The 27,450-nt window shown below is 46.2% G+C and overlaps 2 protein-coding genes across 4 annotated transcripts; both read left to right on the top strand.

The window, feature by feature from the left end:
• The first annotated feature begins 4,966 nt into the window (after window positions 1–4,966).
• On the top strand, window positions 4,967–9,387 carry LOC119322947 (metal tolerance protein 1-like). 3 transcript variants are annotated; one of them, XM_037596500.1, is made up of 2 exons: window positions 4,967–5,122; window positions 7,736–9,387. In XM_037596500.1, the coding sequence occupies exon 2, from the start codon at window positions 7,736–7,738 to the stop codon at window positions 8,999–9,001; it is 1,266 nt and encodes a 421-aa protein (XP_037452397.1). In that variant the 5' UTR covers window positions 4,967–5,122; the 3' UTR covers window positions 9,002–9,387. The 3 variants fall into 3 exon arrangements, with proteins under 3 accessions (XP_037452397.1, XP_037452392.1, XP_037452404.1); XM_037596495.1 differs by lacking the exon at window positions 4,967–5,122 and adding an exon at window positions 5,963–6,104; XM_037596507.1 differs by lacking the exon at window positions 4,967–5,122 and adding an exon at window positions 6,656–6,897.
• Window positions 9,388–16,581: 7,194 nt separating this feature from the next.
• On the top strand, window positions 16,582–21,953 carry LOC119322939 (prolycopene isomerase, chloroplastic-like). The gene is made up of 13 exons (XM_037596484.1): window positions 16,582–17,169; window positions 17,881–18,087; window positions 18,187–18,286; window positions 18,479–18,561; window positions 18,670–18,726; window positions 18,802–18,954; window positions 19,029–19,107; window positions 19,356–19,504; window positions 19,631–19,765; window positions 19,984–20,097; window positions 20,984–21,094; window positions 21,216–21,324; window positions 21,496–21,953. The coding sequence occupies exons 1-13, from the start codon at window positions 16,762–16,764 to the stop codon at window positions 21,567–21,569; spliced, it is 1,779 nt and encodes a 592-aa protein (XP_037452381.1). The 5' UTR covers window positions 16,582–16,761; the 3' UTR covers window positions 21,570–21,953.
• The last annotated feature ends 5,497 nt before the right edge of the window (window positions 21,954–27,450 follow it).

Below are 27,450 nucleotides of genomic sequence, written 5' to 3'. Positions count from 1 at the left end.
CTCACTCAGGCACTCTCCTTTCTGCGCCGTCGACAACAGCAACACAAGAATGTCGACCTTTTTTTTTTTTTTTAAAAAGGAGGATGACCCCCGGCCTCTGCATCTGGGAGATGCATACGGCCACTTTATTGATTATTCTCGAGGACCTTACAAAGTATTACAACAATATGCCTGAATCCGCCATCTTGACAACATATGCCACTACTCCTATTCAAATGATGCAGGGGTGCTACCTGGGCCACATACCCAGACTACTCACCTAATCCTATCATCCAAAGCCAGAAGCCCCATCCAAGCCACATACTGGGTCTGGGGCATAAACTGGTCTGACGCACTCACATGTGTCGTCGCCGCCATCTTCCACATGTCCGTCTTCAGAGCAGATATTGAGGCTTCTACCTTGTGAGGTCACTCCGTCGTCGACGCCACCTTGACGCCAGACAACTACCTCCACCTGCGCGAGTCCATCACCGCGCATCGGGCGCCGAGTCTCCACCGCACCACGCCGCCGAGATCCGCCGTCATCAATGTGAAGGATGAAGCACCGCTCCACCAAAAAGGCGCCCGCTGGTCCCTCGATCCCGTGTACGCCTCCAAGAATGACGCCCCTAAGGAGGAAACGACACCAACGCGCCGCCGTCATCCGATCAACTGATCTAGGGTTTCCCCCGGAGGTAGCGGATAGAGGTCTAGAGCTTCTCCACGGCGATGCCTTCAAGAAGGTAATGACACAACAGGGTGTCACCAACGCCGGCCATGGCATGAAGCCGAGCACAAGGTTTTCACCCGGATCCGCTCGAAGAACCTCCATCACATAATGTGTGCAAGGGTCGCCGCCGCACAACGAGCAGGCCGCACCGGCCAGATCAGATCTGTCCGGAGGGCACAACCCGCATGGTGCCGACCCAACCACCAGGCCATCCATGCCGCCACCGCCGATCCGAGGTCAGATGGTGTGTCGCCGCATACCCGGCCGCCGCCGCCGAACGCCGCCACGCAGCCCGAGGCCGAACCGGCTGCCGCACCCCACCATCGCCGCCCCTGGCCAAGGCAGCCGCCGCGCCGCCGCCGGAAGGCAGGCCCGCCGCGCCGCCAGGCCAGATCGGCCGCGCCACCCATGCCGCGGGGCGCCGCACCACCCCCACGGCGCAGGCAAGAGGGAGGACCCCCGCCACCGCCGTCAGCCCCGGGCCATCGCCGGCGGCGTCCTTCGGCGGCGGCGGAGGGAGGGGAGGAAGGGAGGGGAGGGGACCGGCGGCGGCTAGGGATCGAGATCCCGCCCGAGTCGCCCGAGCGGGGGCGACGCGGGGGCTCCTTCCTGGGTCATATAATCTGCGTAAAGGAGGCCTACGGCAACTCAAGAATGTCGACCTACCGGCCGGTACGTGCAATTATTTGTGGAAAAGGAGAGAGTGTATAATTGTGAAATATTCCATCCATCCATCCATCCATATCCGAAGCTTATGCACTCTTGTCCTCTTCTTCTCAGCTCGATTGCATTTGTAGCGATATTCCTCTTTCCTCTCCGACATGATTTGATAGCCCAAGCTTGGAAGGAGGCGCTCCACTATTAGATCCGTGAAAAACATGTTCCACCCTTAACATTTGGAGTTAATATTTGTTGTTTGATTTATTTTTTTCACATGTCCACGTGGCATGTGGATTGGATCTCCGGATATTCATATCCTTCTCCAACATGATTTGCCAGGTGAAGCTCCGAAGGAGGCACTCCACTATTATCCCGTGAAGAAGAATCCAGAGGTCTCTAGGGGGTGGGTGGGTCGGTCGGGTGTGTCCGGTCGGATCAGAACTCCACCGGAAACGAACAAGGAGGTGACGAGAAGCGCAAGAAATACACCGAGTATCGTGCACGTCCCTCTCGGTCCTACTCCACTACACTAGCTAGGTCACTTGCCGTGTCGAGCAGCTCAGCCTAGCTGCTACAACTAGTGACTCCATCGTTCCGTTGCAATCATCATCCACATCAACCCTTAGCAGCAGCGATGATTAGCAGGTTGAAAAAACACGACCGGCTTTATATATGCCAGCCAGGGTCCCGTGACCTGTATGTAACCTGCGTGCCATCGATCGACCAACGTGTGTCCCGCATTCTCTCCGGGTCTTGCAAGCATAACGCTTTCGATCTTTGGCAGAAAGGTATGTGAGTGGCTTTTTTCACGCCATGCCTGCCAAAAGGCCTAGGATTATCTTAAATCTGTGACCATTAACACTTTGTCTCTCCCAAAAGAACCACACAGTACGAAACATGTGTTGAAACGGATGAAATATTAGGCTCTTGTATGTATAACAGTTGACTATTGACTAGCCAAGGGAAACATGTGTTGCACGTCCCTCTCAGAGTCTATCGGTCTTGGCTACTGCGTGCCATCTTGCTAGGAGCAGCCTAGTTGCTATAATTAGTGGCTCCATCGACTGTTGCAATCATAATCCACCAGTAGCCACAATTATTAACTGGTTACAAGATGCCCGACTTTACGCTAGCTAGGCTTTCGTTAGTTGTAACCTGCGCGTAATCGATCAACGCGTGTGGCGCAGTCTCTCCTGGATTTAGTGCAGAAACGCCTTTGGATCTTTGCCAAAAGGTTTGTTATCAGGAACCCCGGGCAAGACACCTCTTCTTTTGAGTGAAGGGCAAGACACCTCCAACAAGTGCGTTTTATCCCTAAAAAGTATGTTTTATGTCAAAAGGCAAAAAAATAAAACCAGTGCATTTTGCCTTTTTGAAGAAAAAAATAGGGTACATGTCGCCACTTAAGGCAATCTACAACGCGGGCTCTTAGCTCAGACGCTAGGTGTTATTTCTGGCCGTTTCAGCCGGATCCTGTTTGATCGGATTTAGGCTGGCGTCAATGCACGGTACTTTTTAACAAATGTTGTAGTATCTTTTTAAGAACAAATTTAACTACGGTAGTTCTCAAATAGACGGTGTTGCGTTGGAGAAACGGACTCCTGTCGGTATATATTTTGAAAAGAAAATATTGCCGAAGCGTCCTAACATGTGCCCTTCCGTGGTAGATAGCCCAATGCTCGGAGAGATGGAGGTTGTAATTATCACCATTGTACACCATTTTGGAACTTATTGCAGCGATGTGTCCCATTATCCATTTGCCATTGACTAGTTTCCTCTCAAACTTGAGGGACATGACACGAAGATACGTATTTACATGAGGTGTCAAGTTGAAAAATACTATATCGCATGAGGTAGTTAAGACGAACCCGACTAATCGTTCGGTCGGTTTCGATGGGTTCTCCAATCCGGTGGCGGTCACTAGGCTATGGATACTAGTGATGGCCAGAAATATGACAGAATAAAAAAGTATCTATGTGTCATGGCACGTAGGCCTGGCACGCGAGCCACCCTGTTAGTTGTACGACAAGTGGTAAAATGTGATACTTCCTTCATTCAGAGTTAAAAGGCTAGCAAGCCAAAACTATAGCACAAAGCCAACCACCCAGAAAACGAGTAGGGTCGAAAGAAATCGTGCGCCACAACTCGGTCTTACACATCTGAATCATGCTCGGTGACCCTCCAACCCTTTAACCTCGAACGAAAGGAGTACATTACGTCAATAAGTTTCTTATAAATGAGATGCATCGTGACAAAATTCTTATATAGGGTGGCGAGTAGTACACCATCTTTAAGGTACTATAATATCTTTACAAAAGCAAGTTTCACAATTCACTAAAATCAAATCTTCTCATGAATATTATTTCCCTTCTTCTTCATTTATGACATTGGTGAGTTGAAGTTGGCAACGATGCAAAGTGCCCATGACAAATGGTTTGGAGCAATCAATTCCTGGCTTTTCCCTCTAAAAGTAAATCAATGTCATTGCTTTTCCCTCGTATTTATTTTTAGGAAATGGGATTGCCATTAGCGCCCAACGAGATCAGACTCGAGTTGGGTAAGATGCCTGAACCCCGTAGGGCAGCCCGGATAAAAGCAAATAACTAATAATAAGATCGCCGAGGAGTGACCGGTCGAGGGAATGAACGAGGAAGACCGATCACAAATAAAAAGAGTTTACGACGTTAGGAGGAATTCCTTTCATAACAAAGCATGATTTTAAATAGCAAAGCTAGATTTGTTAGGATTGGTACCTTTGGCATCGGTACCTTTGGAAATCAGTACCTTAGTATTAGCGCGCCTTTGAGACCGGACTCGAAGGGCGTAAAATGACCGGCCCCGCAGGGAGTTAAAGTATCAAGTTAAGGCGGACGAGGATGATGAAGGAAAAAAAGGATCTTCAATGATGGCTGTAGAAGTGCATGTTCTAGCCAATGCAACCAAAAAACGATCTTGTGAAAGAGACTAGGCAATACATTTATACGTCAAACACTCCCCCGCACGTGTGACTTCCTCAGACCTAAACGTGGACCGAAAGTGGGCTGCAATTTAATTGCGTCAACTAGTTTTTGAACTCAAGACCTCTTGACAACATATGTGATCGGTTGGAGTCAAAGTATCATGTTGAAGGCGGACGGGATGAAGAGGTTAACCACAAACAGAATCAGAAACGCGTATTTTTGCTCAAAAAGAGAAGGAAAAAAAGAAGAAGAAGGCAGCGACGCTTACGACCACCCATATCATAGGAAATGTCGTAGTGTGACATCGACGATGACACGAAGGGTAGGGTAGAAACAGGCAGAGTCAAGGTTTGAGGTATTTGGTTCTAAAAAAAAAAGGTTTGAGGTATTTAAATTAAAATTCAAACAAAATCTGGACTTGCAGTCAAACAGCCATAGTTGGAAAACCCGGAAGGAGCCGACTGCTGACAATTTCTGTTCTGCCCTGCGCGGCCGCTCTACGTCTGCCTTTTCTATTCCAACTTTTTCTTTCTGAACCTTGCTGTTTTAGCTAGGTTTGTCTCAGTAGTACGCCATGAAGAAACCCCTTGCCTGTTCTGTTCGTGTCAGCTGGGCTTTATAAAACGAAGATCCGCACGGCACCTGTCCACCCGACCCATCCCTCCTCCTACCAGCACCAGTCCGCCTCCTCAACCCCGCCGACGCCCGCGCGTGAAGATCGCCCACCACCTCCCGCCGCCCCCCGCGCTCCCGTGGCTCGCCGGCCGGCCGCCGGCGTCCAGAGCAGACACAGGTAAACCAATCTCCCGCTCCAATCATCGAGCCAACATTCAACCCCAGTTCCGTAGTTGCCGACATCCGCTCAAGAGATTTTTTCCGTCATCGTTTATGGGTACTGTGCGCTTCCTTCCTTTTTCTGTCGTCGCAGACGTTCTCGCTCCTTCCACCTCGTCCCCGTCGATCTCCTCCTCCCCCTTTTCCCGTGTCCACGTCGTAGGGCGGCGGCGCGGCGGCGCCAAGAAAGAGGTTGGTTGGGGCACAAGGTTCCCGACGGCGCGGAGCCGTGCGAGACCCTCTTCCTTCGTCCAGCCGCTTTGGTGGCCCGACCATCATCATCTCTCGCGCTGCTGCTTTATTTGAACCTCTACTAGTAATCCCACCTGCCCCTTTCTTCTTGTGTTTCTTTTTTGCGAATATTTCCCCTTGTTTCTTAACCCACCGCTGCTACGTTGGCGAATTTTCATGTGTCTCCGTCCGGGTCTTTGTTTTCCCCTCTAGTAGCATTGACTGGATTTCAGCTCAAATCAGTTTTGGTTTTAATTAATTGCGGCACAAAACTCCATAACGTGCGTAGTCGTAGTCGTCACGTGTTTTGAATTGAAACATGCCCGTTTCGTTGCATTTTTTTTCTTGACGTGCTTCGTTGCATTTTTTTTAACCGCGAAGTAAAATACACGAAGCTGTTTTCTTTTGGTTGATTGATTGACACGGTAAACCGTGCGTGTGCGGGAGAATCCAGAGGATCGGAGCTCGGCATCGAGGGAGGGATCCGTTTTCGGCACGGGGGAGTCCTCCTTTCCTTTACCGACACAAATTACCGGACTACCCTTCCGCTCGCCCCCTTTTCTGTCACATCCCCTCGCGGCTCACGCCTCCCCTCCACACTTCGTCGTCTCCACGAACCGCCTCCCTCGCCCCCTCCCGTCGCGTCCCCCAGACTCCGTGGCGGCGGCGGCGGCGGCGGCGCTGCTCCTGCCGAGGCTCCGTCCATCCAGGTTAGCGCCTCGCCACAGCCTCAGCCTCTCCCTCTTCCCCCTCCTCTCTCTGATTGCCCCGCCGGAACTAAGGGTTGTTGCGTGGATTGATTTTCTACTCCGCTCCGTCGTCCCGTTCCCACCAATGGACCATCCATGGCGAGAAGATTTACCGGTTCCGTTCCGTCTCGTGCGGTTTCTGCGCGCCACGCGTGCTTCGGTTCTCCCGTGGCGTCTCCGCTGCGTTTTTTTTTCAGTTTCGGTTGTGGGTTTCTGTTAGCGGTGATTGTGGACGCGCGGCTGGGGGTTGGATCGGGGCGGTTAGGGTCAGAGATTGCGGGAAGAAAATTCGAAGGATGCTACTGCTACTCCTAGTAGTATCCTGATCGGAGGAATTGGATCGCGGGTCGCTGTCTCCGCGCATGTTTATTTTGTTGGTTTCCGCGCTGGGTCCTTGCGACGCGATTCCGTTGGTCTGGAGGTGGTTGGTGGCCGAGTTCGTCCGCGCGTACTCGCTTGTCCGCCAGCGGCGTGCCGTGGCGGATTAATCAATCACTCCGCTTCGCTTTGTTGGTCTCCTTCGCGTCGAGTACTTATCCATCCCAGCTGCCCCTACTAGCCTAGCCTCCCGTGGTGCCAAACTCCAATTTGTGTTCGCTTTTTTCCGTCATTCCGCGCAGCATCTTGTGACCCGAATAATGTCCGTTTCTGAATTAGCTGTGTCTACTACCAGATTGGTGAATATTTGGGTAGAAGAGGCATCTTTTTTCTCCGCGACTGAATGCCGGGTATCTGATTGATCTCCGGTAATTTGGTAGGTGGATATCTGTGTTCTTATGTTTGTTTGCAGATTAGTAGTGTTGATGTCTGTGTTGTCTTGCCGGTTTACTGTTCTGATACTTCTTGTTGAGGTTTTAGGTGGATCGAATTCGTGGGGTAGGACTCGTGAAAACCAATTAATTTTGCAGTGCCCGTACAGTGATTTTGTTCAAAGTTTTGAGTCTCTGTTTCATATTATAAACTTAAGCTAATGTACTTTCTGTTAATTCTTTTTTGAATTTGCTAGCTTTGGCCACTCTAGTTGCTCTGCTCCATGTTCACATAAAGGTGGAAAGTTAGTTTTATCTCGAATCAATATCGTTAGTTCGTAGGCATATATATTGTTTGGCTAGCAAGCTCCAGATTCCTGCCATGTTTTGTGAACCTACTGAATATTGACTTTGCCTTGGCTGACCTTTTCATAGCTGATGTCATCCAATTTATCAGTTAGGATGTGGTCCAGGTGTGCCATTGTTATGAACTGCATGCTAAAATATGCTAAAGATGACCCACTTGCGCCAAAGTTATGTTAAACCATATCCTGTGGATTTCAATCTTAATGACTGTCATGTGTGCAAATATCCCCTTTGGATTGTGATCTTATTTGACTATTATTTCTGCATACCAATATTCTCGTAAGTTTTACCTTTTTCATTTCTACTTGTGATAGTATTTTTCATATGTGGGCACTTGTGATCTCTTTCCCTTCATTTTTCGCACTGGTTACTAGAAGTAAGGAACTACGCACATAATTTTTTCTTATAGCATCTGTGTATTATAGTAGATATAGTATCATTATTGTACTCGTGTATTGACTCAGTTGTTGTTTCTAGATGGACAGCCATAATTCATCTACGCCCCATGTTCCTGAAGTAACCATGGACATCTCATCCGCTTCTGGAGCAGCTGGGAACAAAATTTGCAGAGGTGCTGCTTGCGACTTTTCTGATGTCAGTAACACCTCCAAAGATTCAAAGGAAAGGTCTGCATCCATGAAGAAGCTCCTAATTGCTGTGATCCTTTGTGTTATATTCATGGCGGTTGAAGTGGTTGGAGGCATCAAAGCAAACAGTCTTGCAATCTTGACTGATGCTGCCCATCTCCTTTCGGATGTTGCAGCCTTTGCCATATCTTTGTTCTCCCTATGGGCAGCTGGTTGGGAAGCGACACCTCAGCAGTCATATGGATTTTTCCGTATAGAGATTCTTGGGGCATTGGTTTCCATTCAGCTTATATGGCTCCTCGCTGGCATACTTGTCTACGAAGCTATTATGAGGCTCATTAATGAAAGCGGCGAGGTACAGGGCTCCCTCATGTTTGCTGTATCAGCTTTTGGTTTGTTTGTTAACATCATAATGGCAGTGTTGCTTGGTCATGACCATGGGCACGGTGGACATGGGCACAGCCATGGTCATGGCCATGGACATTCACATGACCACGATCACGGTAACTCAGAGGATGACCATTCCCATCATGGAGATCATGAGCAGGGCCATGTACATCACCATGAGCACAGCCATGGTACTTCTATTACTGTTACAACTAATCATCACTCTCATTCGAGCACTGGACAACATCAGGATGTTGAGCAACCATTGCTTAAACATGATGGAGATTGTGAGAGTGCCCAGCCTGGAGCCAAGCCTGCTAAGAAGCCTCGCCGTAACATCAATGTTCACAGTGCCTATCTGCATGTAATTGGGGACTCCATCCAGAGCATCGGCGTAATGATTGGAGGGGCTCTCATCTGGTACAAGCCGGAATGGAAGATTATTGATCTCATATGCACCCTCATCTTCTCTGTGATTGTACTATTCACCACAATCAAGATGATCCGGAACATACTTGAGGTCCTTATGGAGAGCACCCCCCGTGAGATCGATGCCACCAGGCTTGAGAGTGGTCTCCGTGAGATGGAAGGTGTGATTGCTGTCCATGAGCTGCACATCTGGGCTATCACAGTGGGGAAGGTGCTCTTGGCATGCCATGTGACGATCACGCAGGATGCGGATGCTGATAAAATGCTTGACAAGGTCATTGGCTACATCAAGGCAGAGTACAACATCAGTCATGTGACCATTCAGATTGAGCGAGAGTAAGGCACATTTCAGGTAGTTGGGGATAAAGGTGTGTGCCTGTTAACGGTCTATCATCTTAATGCCGGTTAATGTTAGACTTGCACTTGCAAAGGCGTTGCAGGTTCATCTAGCTGTTGCCTTTGGTGCTGGAGAAATATTATATGTACGCGTTTTCGTTAGCCCATTAGTTGAATGAACTATTAATCGGGTGGTGTAGTCGTTTGTATTCACATGGATGCAATTTCCAGACAATTTTTGAGCCCCTTGTGAGTTATCAACCTGCATGTGTAGTTTCAGCGACACCCTTCCTTAGCACTTTATGTAAAGATCTGCTATGGTTATGGGCAGTGGGTATGGATGTTATCCAGTTTCTGTTCGCTTTATTAAGTTGCCTCCAGCAGTTTTTATGTGTGAATTTGCACCCTGTGCTATTGTGTGCTTTCTGTCAGGGAGTGTAGATCATCATGGTGCCTAAAATGAAATGCACTGCTGCGAGTTTATCTTGCAGTCCATTTCATAATGATGTAACAGATTTTGGAAAGTTTTCTAGCTATTTTCCTTTTAATGCATCCATTCCACTATTGCAAATACTCCCTCCGACCGGAAATACTTGTCGCAGGGATGGATGTATCTAGATGTATTTAAGTTCTAGATACATCTATTTTTATCCATTTCTCCGACAAGTATTTCCGGATGGAGGGAGTAGAAAGGAGCAAAGTGTATTCGTTCATAGTTTTCTCATTACTTTGTCTTTCAATTTCTTTTATTTCTTTTTAGCATGTTTTACTGTTGGATTTTGACATTCTAACATTTTTCGTTGAATACAAATTTCCGTCTGGCACATTGTTTTTAAGCATTGTCATTCTCACACTGGAGGTCAGCTGCTAAATATTTTTACTCTGCTCTTAGTTTAACATTCCAGTTTGGTCCTACATTCATAAAGCTTTCACGGCACAAATGTTTGATTCAGCAGCTTGCACATTTGGCTTGTGTATTCATTTTTTGCTTGCACAGTAGTAGTTGATTCAGCAGTTTGATTTTACTTCTATAAAAGTTTTGCTTGCACATGAGTTCGATTGGTCAGACTGTCCAAGCTGCAGGTTCAGTGTCAGTTTGCAAGTCCTTTATGGTCTTGCTGGTAACTGATCTGTAGACCCACATCCTGTTCAAATTTTGAGCAACACAAATCTAGCATGATACTTTTTGATTTAACTTATTATATTGAGATGGCAGCCTCGAATCCTCTTATGACATTCATTTTGTATATGGTATTTAATGTGTACCCTTGCATCTTTTCTTTGAGACGCAATTCGACCTGATTTCACTTCATACTCGGGTTCACCAAAGAACATGACATGTTATCAGCCGGAGATGGTTACCCTCTATGTGCCTTGTAATTGCACGGCCTTCCAGTGTTATCTCAGAGTATTTGTACCTGAACAACTATTGATAAACTGCTTTAGGTAGCCCCAGAGCTAAGGAGCCAAAGAGCCCTAGATCGTTTAGGATTTAAGATAGAGTAGTCTACATCATATTCCCCAGCATTCCTGCTTCCTTGGGGACAAGATGGCAGGTGCATCGGCAACCTGAGACATCCGGTTAATGTGCATAGTTTTCATGGTACAAAAGTTACGATTTAGCAGATTAAACATTTTGCTCAATTGCTTTTATATGCAAGTTTGATGTATCTTCTTGATACTACATTTTGAGTTAATAAAAGTGTCATTTATAGAAAAAAAATGCAAGTTTCTTGGAAACGATTATTTGGACAAGTCTCCCCTAGTTGATCTTAAGATGAAAGCATTGAGCATTTCTAGGTTGATGACAAGCTTCAAGATATCCAAGATTAAAAGAAGGGCTAATAGGGTGACGCATGATATTGCTAAGTTCAGTTTTGTTAATAGGTTTCATGATGTGCTTCTTAATAGTGTTTCGCCCTGCGTGGCTGAAGTTGTAACAGATGATTGTATGAATGTTTTTAATTAATTAATATAAGGGGTTTTCAGAAAAAAAGGAAAAAATATGCAAGTTTGGTTGCACAAAAGTTTGATTCAGCAGTTTGGTCGTTCACAAGCTGTACAAGCTGCAGGTCCAATGTACATGTTTCGATGGCTCATGTTAGGTACCAGTACTCCCTCACTCTCGATTTACGATTATCTCAGCGAATTGAAGTAGCAAGGAACGATTACAAGATCGAATTGAATTCGGGATACAAAAATTGAGAGGTAGACGAAGAACAAGCTGCCGATCTCACGCACAAAAAAAAAAAGCTGCCGTGCCGTGATCCACTGGATCGATTGCTCATTGCATCCTCCCAGGTTTTTTTTAGCAAACCTCCCATGTACATATAGCTGCAGGTTCCCAGCCGGTGCCAGGCCAGGTCCATGCTGTTTTTTTTCCGCTGGTAAAAGAGTTTTATTGCATATGCACTGGGTTACAATCAATAGGCAAGAGTTCCTCGACACATGATGGACCTCGTCAAGCCATACAACATTAGTGCTCTCTGTACGACTATACAGGGCTAGGTCCATGTGTTGGTCCAGGGAGAAGGCCCACGTACCTGTTTTTTTAGAGAGAACCACACATTATATTATATCAAATAAAAAGAGTACATCATGTGGAATGTACGGAAAAACTAGAAACGGAAAAACTAGGAATGACAGGTGTCCAGGAAACTTTGCAAAAAAAAAAACCCTCAAATATAAGAATATTACAAGTAATTCCTTTGGGTCCCTGCAAACAAACCGATCTGAAATCGTCGTCGTTCGCCGGCGCCATCGAGATGCACACCAGAGAAAGCGACGGAGAACCAACAAGCTGAAATCTAGGCCAGCGCCATAGACATCAAGGCATTCTGAACCGAAGAACAGGCCTGTAGAACAGGCACTTGACGATGTGGCAAGTCGGACGGGGACATTCCCCACGCTGACCTAGATCCAATCCAGCGAATCCACGACTGTTGCCGGGGAAGAACACCAAATTTGCCGCCGCCGGACCACCAACCTTGTTCCAGCACCAAACAAAGAGCCCACCGCTGCGAAGGAACGGCGATCAGACGAGGCCATCGGCTCAACGGTGTCGCCGGGACGGACACCGCCATGGTGAGGGAGAAACCGAGGCCACCTTATTCGACGAAGCACCAGCCCCACCAAACTGCTGCTACTAGATGAAGACGAGACCCTAAACCTATGGACCAAACGGGAGAGAAACGGGAGCCCACCACCCTCCTCCAGCCGCCGGAGCAGCGGAGGGAGGGGGAGGAGGTCACCACCTCACCGACGTCCAAAGGAGGGCTGGAACCGTCGCCTCTCTGTCGCCAATGGACGAGAGTGAACAAATTGAAACAACACACACGGCTAGGCTCACGTACCTGTTAGAAGAGGAGAGGTCCTTGAAGGAAATATGCCCTAGAGGCAATAATAAAATTATTATTTATTTCCTTAATTCATGATAAATGTTTATTATTCATGCTAGAATTGTATTAACCGGAAACTTAGTACATGTGTGAATACATAGACAAAACATATAGTCCCTAATATGCCTCTACTTAACTAGCTCGTTAATCAAAGATAGTTATGTTTCCTAACCATAGACATGTGTTGTCACTTGATTAACGAGATCACATCATTAGGAGAATGGTGTGATGGACATGACCCATCCGTTAGCTTAGCATTATGATCGTGTCAGTTTCATTGCTACTGCTTTCTTCATGACTTATACAAGTTCCTCAGACTATGAGATTATGCAACTCTCGAATACCGGAAGGACATTTTGTGTGCTACCAAATGTCACAACGTAAATGTGTGATTATAAAGGTGCTCTACAGGTGTCTCCGAAGGTGTTTGTTGGGTTGGCATTGATCGAGATTAGGATTTGTCACCCCATGTTTCAGAGAGGTATCTCTAGGCCCTTTCGGTAATACTCATCACTATAAGACTTGCAAGCATTATGACTAATGAGTTAGTTGTGGGATGAAGTATTTGAAGGAAATATGCCCTGGAGGCAATAATAAAGTTATTATTTATTTCTTTATATCATGATAAATGTTTATTATTCATGCTAGAATTGTATTAACCGGAAACATGATACATGTGTGAATACATAGACAAAAGTGTCATTAGTATGCCTCTATTTGACTAGCTCGTTAATCAAAGATGATTATGTTTCCTAGCTATGGACAAAGAGTTGTCATTTGATTAACGGGATCACATCATTAGGAGAATGATGTGATTGACTTGACCTATTCTGTTAGCTTAGCACTTGATCGTTTAGTATGTTGCTATTGCTTTCTTCATGACTTATACATGTTCCTATGACTATGAGATTATGCAACTCCCGTTTACCGGAGGAACACTTTGTGTGCTACCAAACATCACAACGTAACTGGGTGATTATAAAGGTGCTCTACAGGTGTCTCCAAAGGTACTTGTTGGGTTGGCGTATTTCAAGATTAGGATTTGTCACTCCGATTGTCAGAGAGGTATCTCTGGGCCCACTCGGTAATGCACATCACTATAAGCCTTGCAAGCATTGCAACTAATGAGTTAGTTGAGGGATGATGTATTACGGAACAAGTAAAGAGACTTGCCGGTAACGAGATTGAACTAGGTATTGAGATACCGATGATTGAATCTCGGGCAAGTAACATACCGATGACAAAGGGAACAACGTATGTCGTTATACAGTTTGACCGATAAAGATCTTCGTAGAATATGTGGGAGCCAATATGAGCATCCAAGTTCCACTATTGGTTATTGACCGGAGACGTGTGTCGGTCATGTCTACATAGTTATCGAACCCGTAGGGTCCGCACGCTTAAAGTTTGATGACAGTTATATTATGAGTTTATGTGTTTTGATGTACCGAAGGTAGTTCGGAGTCCTGGATGTGATCACGGACATGACGAGGAGTCTCGAAATGGTTGAGACGTAAAGATTGATATATTGGACGACTATATTTGGACACCGGAATGGTTCCAGTGAGATCGGGATAATACCGGAGCACCAGGAGGTTATCGGAACCCCTCGGGAGGTATATGGGCCTTAATGGGCTTTAGTGGAAAGGAGGGGAAAGGGGCAAGGGAGGGGGCGCCCCCCCAAGCCCAATTCGAATTGGGAAGGGGGTCGGCCCCCCTTTCCTTCCTCCCTCCTTCCTCTTCCTTCCCTCTCCCTCTCCAAGTAGGAAAAGGAGGAGTCCTACTCCCGGTGGGAGTAGGACTCCTCCCTTGGGCGCGCCTCCTCCTCCTGGCCGGCCCCCTCCTCCCCTCCTTTATATACGGAGGAGGAGGGCACCCCATAGACACAACAATTGATCCCTTGGATCTATTAGCCGTGTGCGGTGCCCCCTGCACCATAGTCCACCTCGATAATATCATAGCGGTGCTTAGGCGAAGCCCTGCGTCGGTAGAACATCATCATCGTCACCACGCCGTCGTGCTGACGGAACTCTCCCTCAAAGCCGGCTGGATCAGAGTTCGAGGGACGTTATCGAGTTGAACATGTGCTGAACTCGGAGGTGCCGTGCGTTCGGTACTTGATCGATCGGATCGTGAAGACGTACGACTACATCAACCGCATTGTGCTAACTCTTCCGCTTTCGGTCTACAAGGGTACGTGGACACACTCTCCCCTCTCGTTGCTATGCATCACCATGATCTTGTGTGTGCGTAGGAAAACTTTTGAATTTACTACGTTCCCCAACAGTATTATGGAACGAGTAAAGAGACTTGCGGTAACGAGATTGAGCTAGATATTGGGATACCGACGATCGAATCTCGGGCAAGTAACATACCGATGACAAAGGGAACAATGTATGTTGTTATGCGGTTTGACCGATAAAGATCTTCGTAGAATATGTAGGAACCAATATGAGCATCCAGGTTCTGCTATTGGTTATTGACCGGAGACGTGTCTCGGTCATGTCTACATAGTTCTCGAACCCATAGGGTCCGCATGCTTTACATTCAATGACGATTGATATTATGAGTTTATGTGTTTTGATGAACCGAAGATTGTTCGGAGTCCCGGATGTGATCACGAACATGATGAGGAGTCTCGAAATGGTAGAGACATAAAGATTGATATATTGGACGACTATATTTGGGACCGGAAGTGTTCCGGAGAAGTTTCGGATAAAACCGGAGTGCCGGGGGGTTACCGGAACCCCCCGGGGAGTGTATGGGCCTTATTGGGCCTTAGTTGAAGAGAGGAGGAGGCGGACAGGTGGAGGGCGACCCTCCAAGCCCAATCCGTTGGGTGGGGGAGGGGCCTTTCCTTCCCTCTCTCTCCCCCTTCCTTCCTCTCCTACTCCAACTAGGCAAGGGGGATTATACTCCCACCGGGAGTAGGACTCCCCGCTTGGGCGCGCCATGAGAGGGTCGGCCCTCCCCCTCCTCCACTCCTTTATATACGAGGGAGGGGGGCACCTCATAGACACAAGTTGATGGTTTAGCCGTGTGCGGTACCGCCCTCCACAGTTATACACCTCGGTCATATCGTCGTAGTGCTTAGGCGAAGCCCTGCGCTGGTAACTTCATCATCACCGTCACCACGCTATCGTGCTGACGAAACTCTCCCTCGACCTTAGCTGGATCTAGAGTTCGCGGGACGTCACCGAGCTGAACGTGTGCAGATCGCGGAGGTGCCGTACCTTCGGTGCTAGGATCGGTCAGATCGTGAAGACGTACGATATATCAACCGCGTTGTCATAACGCTTCCGCTTTCGGTCTACGAGGGTACGTAGACAACACTCTCTCCTCTCATTGCTATGCATCACCTAGTGATAGATCTTGCATGATCGTAGGATTTTTTTTGAATATTACTGCGTTCCCCAACAGTCCTGGCATTCTCCTGCGCGAAATTCGGCTTGACCGCAAGCCGACGCCCAGCTGGATCCCATTGCACTCGATGTTCTTGAACCTGGCCAGAGTCACGGTGGTGGCCGAGGATAGGGTAGACTTTAGCGATGTTAAAGCAGTAGTTGGGCCCGATGGAGACCCAATCGAAGATGATGTCGAGAAAGCAGTCGTTTTTAGCAGGGTTTTGGTCGACGAAATTTTGCTATGGGTTAGCGTGGACGAAGTAACTGGGCGGGTTGCGACGAAATTTTAGCATCTCAGCATGTTGGAACTGTGTGACGACGGGCTCCGAAGCTATGACGGCGAGCGACAACTAATGCGATCGGGGCTGCGGGCGTGCGACGATTGCTTTGATGCATACGACGTTTGCTATGACGGCGTCAAGTGTTGTGACGACGACAAAATCTTCGAGCGCTCGAGTCGTCCCTCGCCTGAGACCAACCCCATGTGGCGCGCGCTGATGAGGTAGAGTTGTGCGCGCCGAGGCAGCGGGGTGGCACGATGAGGGGCGAAGGAGTGCTTCTTCCGTGTTCACACGAGGAGGCGGATCGGGGACAAAGAGACCAAGATCAAACGGTTGGGATGTTTGTGATCCAACAGCCCGCGCGGCGACCGGCCTGGAGTCTGGCCGGTCGACCGACGGCTAGCAGGTTCCAGTCGGGATGGTTGCGTTTGAGAGGGTTTGACCACCATGCGTGTCACCACTCTGGCCCACCGTCGGCGGCCGTCCGTGCCCGCCTCCTCATCCTCTTCCCTCCACTCCCTCCTCCTCGCTTTCTTCGTCCCCTTCCCGCCGCGGCATCCACCCTTCTCCCTCCCCACCAGATTCCTCCACTCCGCTCCAAACCGGAACAAATACCCGACCCGACGCCACACAAAACGACGCCCCAGCCGGATTTCTCCTTCGCCCCCACGCCCCGCCGCCATGCCGCTCCTCTTCTCGCCCCTCACGGCGCGGTGCCTCCACCACTCCCCGCGCCTCCCCGCGCCCATCGCGCACCACCCCTCCCGCCCCCGTCCTCTCGGCGGCGAGACCCGCGGAGGTACCAGGGGGAGGAGAGTGGCGGTGGTGTCGGAGAGGCAGGCGGCGGCGGCGGTGTTGGCCGCGGAGAAGTCCCCGGGAGGAGAGGGAGGCGACGGAGAGCGATACGACGCGATAGTGGTCGGGTCGGGGATCGGGGGCCTGGTGGCGGCGACCCAGCTGGCCGCCAAAGGGGCGCGGGTGCTGGTCCTCGAGAAGTACATCATCCCCGGGGGCAGCTCCGGGTACTACCGCCGCGACGGGTTCACCTTCGACGTCGGCTCCTCCGTCATGTTCGGGTTCTCCGACAAGGTAAAGCGGGGCAGAGCGCCGGCGTCCCACTTGTGCTGAACTGTTGCCCGGGGCTTTTGATTCGCTCCATTTTCAGCACAAAATTTGTTATGAGTGCAACTTGGTAGCTGCGCGGTTAAATTTCTGGCTCCGACCCGTGAATTTGTTGATTCCGTGTGCTGTGCCTGTGCTGTGCCTTGTGATCACCGAGAGAAATATTTGAAGGGTAAAGCTTTGCACTGCGAATTTGTGCTCTGGTGTGGTAAGGATAGGCTGGGTGTGAACTGAGAGGTGGGACTTGTGATTTGCTTGGTTGTTTAAATTAGTTGACGACTTACTGTTTTGCGGGCATCCGGTGCCTGAAGATGCCATGATTAGTGTAGTTTGCACTTGGACTGTTTTGCTTAAAGAGACAACCCTGATTTTGAGGTTGAGGGCTTAAGGCCATGTTACAGACAGCATTACAGGGGGCAGGTGACCACTGTGCAGCTTATCAACAATGAGCACGACCAAGTGTGAATGCCTGAATGTTCAGGGTGTGCACAGCATGGTGCATGCTAGAGTGTAGCGTTGGTCTGTGCTGTGCTTGTGTGTGCCTCTCATGAAAATGCTCACACATTAGCTTATAGCGCTGGATTTCATTGCATTTTTGTAGAAGATATTTTGCACGAAGTATTTTGTGTGTGTGTATGGGTATATTTGGTAATAAGTATGACATGTGTTGTCATCCAGGGAAACTTAAATTTGATAACACAAGCACTAGAAGCAGTTGGATGTAAGATGGAAGTCATACCAGACCCTTCTACGGTTCATTTCCATCTACCTGGTGCCCTCTCCGTTCTTGTGCATAGGGAGTATAATGACTTCATTGAAGAGCTGGTTAGCAAATTCCCGCATGAAAAAGAAGGAATCCTAAAATTCTATGGCATATGTTGGAAGGTATTGTCTTTATTTTATCTACTACTTGTATTTGTTACCTTTGTGTTGCTATTATCTTATGCAACCTTCACAACTTACATCTATGTCTCGTATGAACAGATCTTCAATTCATTAAATTCTTTGGAACTAAAGTCCTTGGAAGAACCTCTATACCTATTCGGGCAATTTTTTAAGAAGCCTTTGGAATGCTTGACTCTCGGTATTAAAACTGCATCCTTATATTCCTCAATAAGTTTTACCCTTATTTTCTCTACAGAGAAATCATTTAGAACAATTAGTTAACTGAAGTTGAAACAATTGTAGTCTCAAAAGCAACAGAAAAATAAATTCATATGAGATACTATGAAATAAGATTGTTTGATATAATAGAATCATTTTTTCTATGATGCAGCATACTATCTGCCACAGAATGCTGGGGATATTGCTCGCAAGTTCATAAAAGATCAGCAGTTGCTATCCTTCATAGATGCTGAGGTGTGAGATATTTGTGAGTTTACTCACTTGTTCAATTTTTTTCCACGCATACATTTTTGTTCAACTTTCGCTTATCTGAAGAATTACAGCAATTTATGGTTTTTGTAGTGTTTTATTGTGAGCACAGTCAATGCCTTGAAAACACCCATGATCAACGCGAGCATGGTAAGTTCGATGTTAATCTGTCAGACCTTTGTTTGAAAATCATTCAACCTCCAATTATCTAAGTCAACATGACAGGTATTGTGTGATAGGCACTTTGGAGGAATTAACTATCCAGTTGGTGGTGTTGGTGGTATTGCGGTGTCTTTGGCAAATGGCCTTGTTGAAAAGGGCAGCGCAATACGTTACAAGGCGAATGTGACCAATGTTATTCTTGAAAATGGGAAAGCTGTGAGTTCAGCTTACTGATTTCAAATGTCTGAAGTTTAGATTTGGTTTCTCAGCTGAACATTTCATTACTACAGGTTGGAGTGAGGTTGTCAAATGGGAAGGAGTTATTCGCTAGAACAGTAATATCAAATGCCACAAGATGGGACACATTTGGTAATTCTGCGAATATCCTTTCATGGTCAAGCTAGAAAAGTATCTCTTTCACTTTCACTTGTTACAATGTTCTTCATCTTCTGCAACTTTGCCGTAGTTTTGCTTCTCATGTTTTGCAACCATCCAAAACCATATTTCTCGACTGTAACTTGCCGTTATTATTCTGCCAGTGTGAACAGTTTTTTGGTACATACTTAGTATGTGTTCAGTTTCCTCCTTCAGGAGTTAACAAATGCATGAACTTACAGGAAAACTCGTGAAGGCTGAAGAGCTTCCAGAAGAGGAGAAAAACTTTCAGAAGAACTATGTTAAAGCGCCATCATTTCTATCCATTCATCTGGGTGTCAAAGCCTCAGTTTTACCTGCTGGTACTGATTGCCACCATTTTGTACTGGAGGTACGCACTAGGTTGTATGCTACTGGGCATGTCATCATTGAGGGTTAGAGTCACTGTCACATTAGTGGTGAATTTGATATGGACATTTTAATCTGTAACGAGTTTAATTGTGAGTGTAACTTTCAGGATGACTGGTCGAACTTGGAAAAGCCTTATGGAAGCATATTTTTAAGTATCCCTACAGTTCTTGATCCATCCTTGGCTCCTGAAGGACATCACATACTTCATATATTTACAACTGCAGGTATAGAAGATTGGGAGGTATGTCAGTGCTCTAGCTGAAATGTAAATTATGTCAAAAAAATATTACTCCCTCCGTTCCAAAATAGATGACCCAACTTTGTACTAACTTTGGGTACAATGTTAGTACAAAGTTGGGTCATCTATTTTGGAACGGAGGGAGTACAAACGAAGCCTTTTTGTATGAACACAAGTATTGACTGATGCCCGTAATACTGTTTTGCTTTAATCTTTGGCAGGGTCTACCTAGGAAGGATTATGAGCAGAAAAAGGAGCTTGTGGCAAATGAGATCATACGAAGACTTGAAAATAAGTTGTTTCCTGGTCTTCAAGACTCAATAGTCCTCAAGGAGGTATCTTCTTACAGTCCTTCTATGTCGGGAACTCAGGATTCTGTCAATATTTTCAATCATTTCATTTTGACTACTTCATGTTTGAACTTGAAAGTGCTAGCTACCAGTCCTCAAACTGACAAGGGAGCATGAGCAAGTCTGTAGTAGTTAGCAGCGCAAACATGATTAGCTATTTATGATGCAGTACTTAATATGATTATTGGAAAAGATCATTAGAGCATCCCATCTGGTCTATTTGTCATATTTCCTACTCTCAGCACCGGCCAATCTACCCAGTATATATGCGGTAATATTTATAGGTTAGCCCCATACCTCAATCACTATAATGAGCTCTAGTGAAGAGTGGTCTAAACGTACACCGACAGCCGACAGGGATGCACTTTTGGGCTGTTTTGTCCAGCTGAAAATCCATAAAATGATTTGCTCTTTTGCATAAAATGAACTACCAAAGAAATATCCTCCCAAAAACACTTCCAGGGATATATAGGACTATAACTCTATAAGTGCACCATCAATTAAACAAAATGGGCTGTGGCTCAGTCCACTTGCATCCCTACATAGAAAGCGACAAGTCCTTTTACTTCTTTCAAATGATATAAACCATATCAATTAGCAAATACTCAGGTATTAGAATATTTTCTTTGAGCCAAAGCACAGTTAAGTTTTGAGTATTCAGCAGATTCTTCATGTTCCTTGTGCAGCAAACTATATTATGCATGATAGACCACCATGCATCACCAACCAGGTAGAATGTTATATCATGGGCTTTCATGAGCTAACTGCACATTCCTTTAAGGCTATGCTGTGAACTTTAGTGGCCTTATTTTGGTTTCTGGTACCAATATATTTTGTAACACAACATTCATTTAATATTTGGTTTTGCCAGGTAGGATCCCCAAAAACTCACCGCAGATTTCTTGCCCGAAATGATGGTACATATGGACCCATGCCACGGGGTAAACCCAAGGGTTTGCTGGCAATGCCTTTCAATACCACTGTAAGTTACTTAAATAGAATACAGATTTCAAGATACAGTTTTTTTTGTTAACCTAATGATCGAAGTGATGCCATCGTGATATAAGATTACTAGAACTGAAGTTATAGTATCTGATTTACAGTCAATAGATGGACTTTACTGCGTCGGCGACAGCTGTTTTCCTGGGCAAGGAGTGATTGCTGTGGCATTTTCAGGGGTCATGTGTGCTCATCGTGTTGCAGCAGACATAGGTAAACACTAAGCCGAGTTCCTACTATCTCTTAGCAGATGTTATTTTATCGAAAGAAGTGTTTCTTGCATGTATGATTATGGGCGCCAGGAAGTAGAGATGCCTTAGCTCAACGAAGGTTGACCATTGTGGAACGATGTGATATTTTTGGCTGAATTTGGTCTTCTCGCAGATCTTGAACAAAGGTCTCCTATTCTAGACACGGGCCTTCTCGGTGTCCTCAGATGGTTGAGAACACTCGCATAAAAATTGATGTCAGACGGAGACCTAGAACAGGTTTTATTGTTCACACAGAAGAAGCGGCGGCAGCCTCGCAGATGTCGGGGTTTCCACCTGACCGGTCGGGTGTTGATCCATCCATACAATGATCCAGCAGCAGGCTTTATGTAGCCATTTTTGTTGCTGCCTGGTGTATAGGCAAAGTTAGATTTCAAGGATGTTTTCCTGAAACCCCCAAATGATCGAGAATATACTGATGGTGATCTGTAACTTGAGAGAACCGGGGATCTGGTATTCTGATCATTTATCTGCTCAACGGAGTTGTATATGTTGTAAGAAACTAAGGCCGATCTGTGCCACGTTGTAATTTTTGGAAGATGAAGCAGCTCATATGTTCTGGCATTTTTTTTCTTGGGAAGAATGTATTTTGTTTCAGGAGGGAAAAGAACCTGTGCAAGTCCATCACAGAGGAATTACAATGGCGAAACGCTACTATCACTACAGTTTTTTTTCTGAGACAATACTATCACTACAGATTTTTTTTGAGGGGTACTATCTCAAAATGGGTTTGTTAAGTGGGCCCAGTTTTGTGCATCGGGGCTGCGTGGGCGGTAAGTGGGCCCAGTTTTGTGTATGGCGGTTCTAAATGGGTTTGTTAAGGTCATTCGTGGCCTGCGTGAGGCCTGTTTTGGCGTACGTGTCGCTGGGTGCCTCTGGTCTGCCGTTCACTTTTGTGTGTCCAGTAGGGTGTATGGAGGGTGCATGAGCCCAAAAATTCTCTTCTCGACCCACTTTTGAGTGTTTGATAGAGTGTATGAAGGGTGCATGAGTCCACACTAGTTTAACACAAATACACTAGAAGCATGCATGAAGAGGGGTGTTGAGTTGAGCATGCATGAAGAGTGAATAACTATGCTGAGACGAGAATGCAACCAAACACACCCGATAGTTTAGGTGGCGGCGGCGGATGAGAGTTCACGTTCGTGGAGGCGCGGGCGAAGCTGGCGGTTCCCTCTCACCCCTCTACCTCTCTTTCCCGCCGGTCTAGTCTAGTCTCTATCTTCCGTTGTGCTCGGGGCGGGTGGCGGCGAACGTAAATATGTCTCTGCTCGGGGAAGATGTGTCCCGTCTCTCCGAGGAGGGGGAGGGGAGCGAGCGACGGCGCTCATGGATGGTGTGCGCTGGCACCAACGGTGAGCGACGGCTGCTTGGCTCCGGGGAGGCGGACGACGACTCAAAACGACGAGGTTTCGGATTACTCCGAGCTCTCTCCTTGAGTTGATTTTTCCATCTCTTTTTGATTCCCCATCTGCGGTCCCTCCATGTCTCTTCCTCTGATTGTTTTCTCTCTTCACCTGTAGTGCAAAGGAGGCAATCGGAAACATCAATTCGACGACCATGAAAGACTGTTTGTGGTATTTCAAAGGTACCAGCGTTGTTCATCTCTCATGCGCCGTTTGATTTGTTATATGCTCTCAAGGATGTGTTGACAGTTTATGTTGCTACTTGTTATGTGATTGCTAGCAACTCACACGGAAAGTATTTCGTCCTGATAGCCGAACAACTAATCTTATTGTTTTGGGGACATGGAATTTGTTTCCTGAATTGATTTTTCAATATACTTAATTACTTTCTCAGTTTCTCTGAATCAGCTGGCAAAATGGCTGTTCAGGAATCACCAAACAATACGCTGAAATTACTCTATGTGCGTGTAATGTGTTTAACATGCCATCATTGCAGGTTAAGCGGCCTTTTTTTGCTGTCATTTGTAAAAAAACTCCCTATGAAGAGTAAACATGGCTTAGGTAACCGTGTGTAGCCATCAGGTGTCACCGGCTTGGAACTAAAGTGCGCCTTGAATCTTCAATGCTCCATGCCCCAGTCTTCTGTGTGACTACTTGGACTTGTGCCGGTCAGTCCTAAGGGATGCCATTATGAAAGATGAGACCGGTTCGCCACTAAGGTGTGTGCCACCTCCCTTCTCCTCTTGTTCTCCTGTTCCAACATGTTTTGTTTGAACTTTGAAGTTGTTGCGCTTCGGCAAGGAGTACGAACTGGTCCGGCCACTTAGCTGGTCTGATTATTCACGGGTGTGTTGCCGTTGAGCAATTCACTTCCCCTGCCCCCTTGCATTCTCAAATAAACGGAACCAGAAGTAGAAATTAGAAATTGCAGTGGGTTGAAAATTTTCACATCACATAACCAAGTAAAATTCAGTAGATAGAGAGACAAGAAATGGCACGTGTAGCTTTTGGTTGCATAAGTGTATTCAACAATCACAGAACGTATTTACTTGCATGTTCTTTGTCATCCAATATAAGTTATTAAAGGGAACATTATTGTATCTTCTCTTCTTTCATGAGCATGAATAATACTTCTACTTCAGAAATAAAGTGATTCAGGAGAAAATATATGATGGGGACATGGCATAAGAAACTTTTAAGCACATTTGGGTGGGCTTAGTATATGACTACAAGTCCTGGTTTCTGAAAAATCTTAACCCAGTTTCCGAAAACAAAGTTTTTGTACCTGTATTCATGTTTCACCGAAAGATTTTCCGAAAGTGGGAATGTTCAAATATGCCAATTATTTGCTTAATGGAATGCCCACTCTCAGTGGCGGAGCTACACTATCAAAGGTGGGCGGGCCAATACAAAGGAAATCCACAATTTTTTCTTTCACAGCTCAGTCTACTCTGAATCTTGCACTGCATTTGTTACCGGCTGAGCGGGCCTTGGCCTAGTTTTGTCACACGTAGCTCCGCCAGTGCCTACTATATATGTTTAGAAATATAACAGTTACATAGGTTTTACTCTACTGGTTTGGCTCTGCTTCTCCTGTTTGCAAAGAGGACTTTCTTCTCTGTGATATCTTCCAGTTCTTATCTAATGATGGCTGTTGTTTGCCCTTGATGATGTTCTCTCTTGGTTTAATTCTGCCAATAGCCTTGCTAGCTCTAAGGACGAACATAAATGTCTAATGACGTTGACATTCTTGACAGTGAAAAACATATCACGTTTTTCTATTCCCAAGGGGCGTTACTATTGATAAAGTATGAAACCTTTGTCCATTTTAGGGGAGAGCATTTTAAAAGAAGGTTGTAATGGAGGTGTAATGTTCGTCCAAGCTATTTTGCTCATGCTGTTTGTGACTAAATTCATGAAGTCCACTTCCCTGCTTCTCTATTGTTATCTTTGATACTTTATAATCACATAAAAGAACTTGCATTGTTACTGGGATGTGCATTGGTTTACATAGCGTTCAATTGGTTCATCATACACTCATGGTACAATGTAAACCAATGCGGTGGCGGTGGCGGCCTACAACAGTTGCGCGTTCAGCTCCGTCCATGGAGGCGCAACCGTCGGCCGGCCCATGGCCTGATAGCTCGGGGGTGGCGGTTCCTCCACGGCTCCCACGTCACGACGATGGTGACCCTGCACCAGCAGTGCGGCGCGGCTCCCCACATCTGTGTTGGATCTCCAAGCTTTCATCTCTGAGAAACTTCAACCAGCCATATGAGGATGCTTGCTCCGCCGTGTGGAGGAGGGACTCCAGGTGTGGCTTCAGATCCAATAGATTCCACCTCGGCCACCTATTTGACGTTAGCATCCCCACCCATTCCTTGACTTCTTCTGTTACAAGGTGAGTACTGTCCAACAATTATGTTTATTTGCTGATTCATAACCTGTTTTCTTAGAAATTTATAATTATTTGAGCATTGCTATGCACACGATGCACAGTAGACGATTTGTGCCCGACACAGCATATCAGTGCGTCCATGCTTATCATGGAAGTGGAGCAGACGGCTGGATTAGCATCGTGCAGCCGTCGTGCAGCCAGTTTATCGTCCGCACAGCAGTTCTGTAATTATTTATATACACTCTTTCGTTGGCTTTATTTATATTAACCGAGTTTTCTGCTTATTTAGATATTGCTATGTGGCTTTTTACAATTTTAATAGTTAACCAACCTAATTTCTATGTGGCTTTTTACAATTTTTCAGACATTGTATGACATGAAATTTTGTCCTAATTTCTATGGTTGTGTTGCTCATGCAATTCCCAAGTTTCCGAGGACCTGTGGTGCTCGCCGCATGAGCAACCCTGAAGAAACAAAATCAGAGAACTAGAGTGTCTGAATATTGTGTAGTATTACTTCCCAATAATGACTAATTATGAGAACCGAGTAATTTTGTTGCCCCCTTTTGGTCAAGAACATGTACTCGCTTTCTTTTACCATGAAACAAGTAATGATGCCTTGCTTTTAGATCTTTGGCATCACCTTTTCCCTGCTATTAGGAACTATTATTTACATGGTTGCGTACAATGGTATGCCCTCTTATTATGAGTCTATACCGTATCATCATGGTTAGGAATATGTGATCTTCTGTGTTTGTCAATTATCCTCTACTGGCAAAATGAGAGCATTCAAAACTCAAATATGTTGTGAACCAAGAATGTTACATAAATAATTATAATGTTGCAATGGTATACCCCCTCCATTCCTAAATATTTAAGCGTTGTTCCTTAATCACATTTTTGAAATTGTCAACATAAATGCGAATGACTTTTCAGGTATATGAACCTAAATCACATGATATAATACTGTATGTTTCGGTAATTGTAATCTGGATTGGTTGAGGCTAGCTTTTTGGGAATAGTAAGTGTTTTTTGTGAAGAGTAAATTTTATATATTTCGGTAAATCCTGGCTTGGGTTTGTTTCTCAACCTTGAGATTTGTACTGAAGATTTAAATCAGCAATAATCACTTCCATTACGGATCCATGTTGTGCATGGATTTATCCAGTAGATTGGTTATTGCAGTTTAATTCTTTGATGCACCTCAGATATCGCCTCCACTGAATAAGGCGTAAAAAGAGAGAGGCTTAACTCATGACCGAAGAGCGGCACGGCAAAGTGCGCGTCACCCTCTAGTTACATTGATGTTCGCAGAGATATCATGCTGCAGCTGATGATTAAGTTGGGTTTAGGTTATAATTAATGCCATGTCAGTTTCATCTCCAGTAGTTTATTTTTTAGGGAAATTGTCAGGACCCCGACTCAATGTCACATCGATCTAGCCGGTAACACCTCATATCACTTTGCGGCCTCACGCACGGTATCCCCACGGGTGTCGCCTTACCTTTTCCCGGGACCGTTTGCACATTTTGGCTCACGTATATGATAGTGTCGCTAGCATCCATATGATAAAGAGCCCGGGCTGACATGGCTAGTCGTAAACCCAAAGTGGCACAGACTTACAGGGACAGGCATCCATGACCCAGCATCGAACGTGTCGGTCATCAGCAAGTGGGTCCGGGCTGTAGCACTGGGCTAGCAGGACTCCGGTAAACCGGGCTGTAGCGGGCTAACAGGACTCCGGTACTCAATGCGTGACATTTCCCCGAAGGGACAGACACAGGAACGAAGAAGGACACATGCCGGCCAGCCTAAGTGTTCCAGAGCAGTAGCAAGCTACCATGGCTCAGCGGTAACACTAGGAGACATTTCCCGGTAAGAGAGGCTACTAAAGATAAACAACTAGGTAGTCAGATCCCACACATACCAAGCATTTCAATAACATACACACAATATGCTCGATATGTGCAATACAACATGGCATCACAAAATGACTCTACGACTCAAGTAGTCTATTCAATAGGCTCCGAGGAGCGAGATATTACAACAGGGGTCTCATGACCCAACACTCAGAGCATACAAGTCAAAGCACAAGCGGAAGCTATCATGTCTGGGTACAGACATCTATAAATGAAAAAGGCTGAGAAGCCTGACTATCTATCAGATCCTGCCGAGGGCACAAGATCGTAGCTGAGGTAACAAGCTAAACGTCGAAGTCCATGTGAACCTACTAGTGAGACCGAAGTCTCTCTGCAAAAACATAAAAT

This window comes from Triticum dicoccoides, chromosome 1B (assembly GCF_002162155.2).
Source record: "Triticum dicoccoides isolate Atlit2015 ecotype Zavitan chromosome 1B, WEW_v2.0, whole genome shotgun sequence".
In the NCBI taxonomy this organism is placed as follows: domain Eukaryota; kingdom Viridiplantae; phylum Streptophyta; class Magnoliopsida; order Poales; family Poaceae; genus Triticum; species Triticum dicoccoides.
This window is presented reverse-complemented; position numbering and strand designations above follow the sequence as displayed.